The sequence below is a fragment of the Anoplopoma fimbria genome, chromosome 13, assembly GCF_027596085.1.
Source record: "Anoplopoma fimbria isolate UVic2021 breed Golden Eagle Sablefish chromosome 13, Afim_UVic_2022, whole genome shotgun sequence".
In the NCBI taxonomy this organism is placed as follows: domain Eukaryota; kingdom Metazoa; phylum Chordata; class Actinopteri; order Perciformes; family Anoplopomatidae; genus Anoplopoma; species Anoplopoma fimbria.
The window spans coordinates 16846375-16852374 of NC_072461.1; the positions used below are offsets into that span (position 1 = coordinate 16846375).

At 39.5% G+C, this 6000-nt stretch overlaps 1 protein-coding gene across 1 annotated transcript in view; it reads right to left on the reverse strand.

The window, feature by feature from the left end:
• dtx1 (deltex 1, E3 ubiquitin ligase) overlaps positions 1 to 1768 on the reverse strand; it is a 37920-nt gene extending 36152 nt beyond the window's left edge. The window contains exon 1 of the mRNA XM_054610214.1: positions 1502 to 1768. Within this exon, the coding sequence (XP_054466189.1) occupies positions 1502 to 1760 (259 nt within the window). The 5' untranslated portion in view covers positions 1761 to 1768. The remainder of the gene's footprint in view (positions 1 to 1501) is intronic.
• Positions 1769 to 6000: the final 4232 nt, after the last annotated feature.

Here is a 6000-nt window from a genome sequence, read left to right on the forward strand (position 1 = left end):
CAGCGCCATGGTAATGTCTGACAAATGGCCCAGTGGCTCATCTCGCAGCTAGTCAACCCCAGACACATGTCCTGCTCTGTCTTATGTTCTATCTAGGAAAACAACGACACGAGCAGCAGAAATCCAGTCGGGCAGCTCCTGCATTAATGTAAAAACAATAGCATCACAAGTGATATCAGATAATGATATAAGGATAATGACATGTTGCTCTGAATACCACTGCCAAATAAATCTACAAATATGTATTGATGCGAATGTTAATGAAGCTTTGCAAATTAATGAAAGGTGAAATAATGTAGTTTCATGCACAGTGAGGTCACCTTCTGTATATCCCATGTGTATCTCCCTTTGAATCTTGTGACGCACTGATGTTGTTTTTTATTGTACACACGACCTGTCCCTAAAGGGGCTAACACAGGAGTCACAGTGATTTATACCTCACTCTAACACATTGATGTGTAGCTGAATCAGAAGTGAAGAATAATTCAGGCAGCTGAGATTTGTCCATGGCTGCGTCTAACAGATGTCTAAAACCTTCCCCATATCTTCGCTTCAAAAACCTGGTAGAGCAGGAAGGCGATTGCACACACAGAGCAGGACACAGAGAGTGTGTTGAGCCTCAGTGGAGCACAGCACAAAAACATCTGGTCTTATTTAAAAAGGTAGGAGTCATCAGAGAGAATTAGAGTCAACAAAGCAAAGGTTATACTACTGTTAGCATGTTATGGAAAGAGGTTATCGATCCCCAGTCTATGTTGGTCCCATGCTCTCCTGCAGAACCCACATTTCACATAGGAACTCTTTGATTAGACACTCAGTAGTTTAAGTATAGTGGAATAGTGCTTATATTACCAGGCCTTTTAATATACTGCTTATTCTTTCCATGTGGAGTGAAATAAATTGAGGTGAATTAATGGTTAAAGAGCATGGTCTCATACAATAGTTGAGTCCAGTGAATTGATCACCAACCACTATTGTGATTGCCATTCTAACATCTAAATTACAACACATTTGATTAATACAATCAGCTGAGAAGAGTGAGGAGCGTCGCACTGAGCTACGGCACTCGTTTGCCCGATGAATGCACAGCCCCTCCAATGTGGTGACCTTTGGGAAGGTCATGGCATTCCAGCGTTCCGCATAAAGACACTCACGAATGAATAAATCATTGGTAAACATCATCTTTATGCCCCCGTTTGTTTCAACACCTCTTAGCTCAACCTGTGGCTCATCAACATAAGTCCCCGGGACATTCCGGACTCATTTATTCCCCTGAGAGTTACATAACATTTGCGTGGCAACCACATGAAGGCTGGCTCTGTTTTAATCGGCCCAAATGTGATTATATGACGTAATTTGAGGTCACGATTCATTTATTTAACTCTTTCAGATCTTAGAACTACTGGGTAAACATCCCGACCGCCCACGTCATCTGTCCATTCGTTGACACCCCCATCTGTGACATCTGTGTGCATAGACAGGACATTGCCACGTCTCTTACCTGTGTCCTGTCGAAACTGGTGCATGGACTGCAGGTCGATGACGTATGGAGAGAGCTGGGCATCCACCTGCCCCAGCACTACAGTTCCCCGGGCATCCCCCTTTAGTACGTTCTCAATATGGTGGCACACCGCTGCACTGTAGGGCCTCCAGCGCCCATGTTCATTCAGCCACTCCCAGACCACCACCCTGGCCAGGTTCTGAGGGGGGTACCCCAGCCCGTTGACGGGCACCAGCAACCCTGATCCTGGACGAGCCATCTCCTTTTGAGGTGTCTGCGCTTCAGCTGCTGGCTACGTCCAGGGCTACAACAGCACTGCAACCCTGCCAGTCAACTGTCACACTGGAACCTTTTCATCAGCGCCAGACAGAAAAAGCTTGGATCAGCGATTAGTATGGTACTCCTCAATTATCTCATGCTGCTTTCACCGCTGGAGTCATGGTCCACAGGTGCTTTGTGACTGCTGGCTCTTTGATAAGCCAAAAGGCAGCCTCTGTCCTCTTGTGTCTTGTCGTGTTTGAAGTGGCAGACGTGGAGGATGATGATGATGATGATGAGATTTGCAGCTGTGGCAGTCTCAGTCCTCCACAGCCGACCACAGCAGATCAGCAGCAGGTAGAGAGAAGACGCACTCTGAACAAAAGACCAGGAACAGAAACATACTGGTAAACAAATGCTGTGATTTAATCCCAGATATTTAACAGATAACAGTCAGGCTCTGTTTCAGAGAAGATCATTTGTGTGCCCATTAGTGGCCTGTACCTCTTGGCAATTCTGTTTAAATTGCAGTGACAAAAAAAAAAAAAATGTCTATGAGCTGTTTCAGCAGCAAAATAATTGTGATTGTCATCAGATTTGTGTAGAGGGGACAGAACGGTGTGGATAAACAGCCAGATAATATCGTAATCGCAGAATATCAGATATTTACACATAGAAATCTGTTCAGGTGCATTAAAAACAAAGCGAGGGATTTGTCTTTGTTTTTTTCTATGATTTTCTCATTGTGTTTAATCGTACAGCTCATACTGAATGTTTTTCGTAGCATGCACAACACGCACAAATTGATTCTGGCGATACAGACCTGTAGGGTGCAGTTGTGGTGCTGGTACCACACATCTGTCAGGTAAAGGCTGCATATCACAGGCTCCGGGCGCAAATTAGATTGCAAAAAGAAACAAAAACGAGGTTCAAAAAAAAAAAATCTCTAAAAAACGCACCTGCCTTTTCCTGTCAGAGGATTTGTCCGTTTTTCTCCGTTCCTTAAAGCCCACCTCCTACAGCTCCAACGATGGTAGTGCAGAAAACCAAGACGTCGTTTCGCCGTGGATCTGCTACAGACTACACACCAGCGTGTTGGTCTGCTGGGTTAAAGTGAATGCATGCCCCAGTTGTACGGGTTGTTTTGTTTTTTTCAGCATGTGAGATGCAGAGCCGATCAGCTGTGGACGCGCATTTCTGCCTGTTACGCCAAACGGCATGCGTGAGCACCGTAAACGCGCATTTCATGATGCCCGCAAATTACGCACGAATAGTCCAGTAGCACCTGTATGGGTAGTCGCTGAAATCCCCCCCATAGGTGTCAATTACATCAAAACATAATGATACAACTTCCGGTATCTGGTTTCAAAATAAAGCCCCCTGCTGAGACATGATTTCACTAAGATCAGAGTGAGGGGTCTGCTTACAGTGGCTTACTGATATAAACAGAAGACTGAAAAAAACACACTCCTCCCAAAAAACTGTATTCATTCATTCTGATCATCCCTGAGAGAGAGATTTTATTTACACATTCACATCTTACTAAAACATTCAGGATGAGAATAGAAACATTATATGAGAATCTGACCGCATCACAGACATGTTTGTCTTTAAGGGCTAAAGATTAGATATACAGCATACATACATTTTTCTTTTTTGGTGTTGATAAGAAAAAATAATAAAACCAAAGCGTTTTTTTATTTGTGGGCTTTTATTGATCTTCTGATACCTCTACTTCATTGAGATGAGAGTTGCTGCAAAATAACAAAACGTTTTTTAAGGACTGTGAATAAAACTTAAACCTAAATATGGATGATGGGATGAAATTGTTAATATGCAGATGCAGATGACTTGGTAAGATGAACGTTGGCAATCCTCAGAAGACAGAAAGACCCCTGGGATAAAAGTTCTGGATATGTGTGTTTTATCTGAATAAGGGCACTTACTTCTTCCCAAAAACGTCAAGTTCCTACACTTACAAATGACACTGACCAAACTCAGGTTGGTCTTTAATTACACAAACATGTTTGAATTAGGTAAGTCTTTATGTCAAGTAAAATATTATTGTATGTAATTGCATAACTTGCACTGACTAAACATAAAGTCCCTTTCCATTGATCATCACAGATTTTCAAACAGCTTATAGAAAAAAGATAATTCCTATATGAAATGTACAATACAAAGACTTAAAAACACTATTAACATTGTTTTATTCAAGGAGAGAGTAAAACTGTCTCCATATGGTCTTCTGTCCCGGTCCACATTCACTGACCAAATGATTACAAGTGTGAGGTCAAATGCTTTAAGGATCTAAGAGTCTGGCTTATTTGAGATAAAAGATAAAGCATATGAATTGTACAGATAAAAGTATATTTATAAATTACTCTCCTTTATTAAAATGCAGGGTATGCTTTAATGTTGGCTTAATCAGCCAGGCTCACTTCCCACCTTCATATCTCATAATACTCTGCACGACAGATTCAAAATCAAAGGAACTCCCCTCAGTGCATGTAGGTTGCTTAGGTTTCATTTGTGCAAGAAAGATAAAACTCATGAAGTGGTGAATCTACGGGGAAGGCTCATCCACTTCAAACCCTACCATCGGCATCCATTATCTGGAGAAGACCACCATCGTGTGGCCGTTTGGTGTTAGTAAGACTTCTGCAGAAAACTAAACTCTGAAGTTAGTGTCTCTTGGCATGTTGTCACATTTCCAGTGAAAATTGTCAAATTACACTTTGTATCCAGTTGTTTTAGGACTATCCTAACCCGTTTGGGCCTTTGGGTTCCTAACCAGATTGGGTTTTTTATATACCGGTTTTCATACTATTTGTTTTGTACTTCATGTCAACTCATCATTCTTGTATTTCTTTGTACATTTTTAGATATTACTTAATTGTAATTGTTAATTTTATATGTTGTCCTTATTTTACTTTGTTTTATTTATTGGTAAAATTGTAAAATTACTATTTTAAATTGTATTTTAGATATTCTTTGATCATTGTTCATTTTCTGACATTTTTGTATTGTATTTTACCATTGTTTAATTATTTTTTGTTAAGTTTCCTTCATCATTTCATTGTATTTTATTTCACCTTTTTATATGGCTTAATTGGATGCAATGTATTGTATACAATTTAATTTAATGTTTAATTCTTTATTTTTTTATATATATTTTTACATACCATTGATTACATTTATTTTGTAAAGTATCCTTTGGCTTTTAATTGTACATTTTTTCATTTTGTCACATTGTTATATGCTTTAATTTAATGCAATGCAATGTATTGTATTGTATTAGATCTCAATTGTGTCATCTATAGTGTGCTAATTTATTATATGATTAATTTGAACTTTTTCTTTGGTAAGAGTTTGATGGTTCTTCCGATCACTTGCAACGTATTTTTTTGAAATTGTCTACCCATTTCCAAACATGTTACATTGACAGCTTCTAAGACGGTTTTGTCAAGCAAACAATCTGGCAATAATGTTGAGAATGTGGGAAAACTGCAGTGAGGTCGAGGAGGATGAGAATGCTGAGGTGACCAGAGTCTGAGCTGAGCACTGTCATAGCTCTGACTATGACAGTGCGTAATTTGTGGATTCATGTGTCAGTCACCAAGGTGTGGGAAACGAACCAATGGACAGGAAATCACTACGGACCTACTCACCTCCTCAGAAACGGTTTCTGTATTCTTTCGATATTCGGGAGAGCCATGGAGAGGTGAAAAAAGTAATTTTTTTCTCACTTTCAAGTAGTACAGATGAAGGTTTTAGCCATCAACTATTTTACCATACTGTTCTGTACAGATGAGAACTTGTCTTTCATAGAATTAAATTTATTTATCTGTGTGTGATTTTATACTGAATGTTAAGTTACCGTACATTTCTGAATGTGAGGAGTGAGGACTTTCTTTCAATGAACTTAGTAGTAATGTCATTTTTATTTTATTTTTTACAGACATGATTCACAACTGCCATGGCCCAGTGGAGCACATCCAGCATCATTCAAGCAGCCACCGACTCCCCATGCAAAGCAAGAATTAAAGAATTTTAAAAATCATAAACTTATGTCTTTACTGAGTGCTCTAGGACAAATTTGACTAAGACTTTTCTGCAGTTTTGTTATGAAACACTTGGGTGTCAGGTTATAAAAAAGTACATTAAAATGTGAAATCAAGAAAATATGACAGACCTTAAAGGGTTCATTTTGAATAGTGAGTAAAATACATTGAAATCCG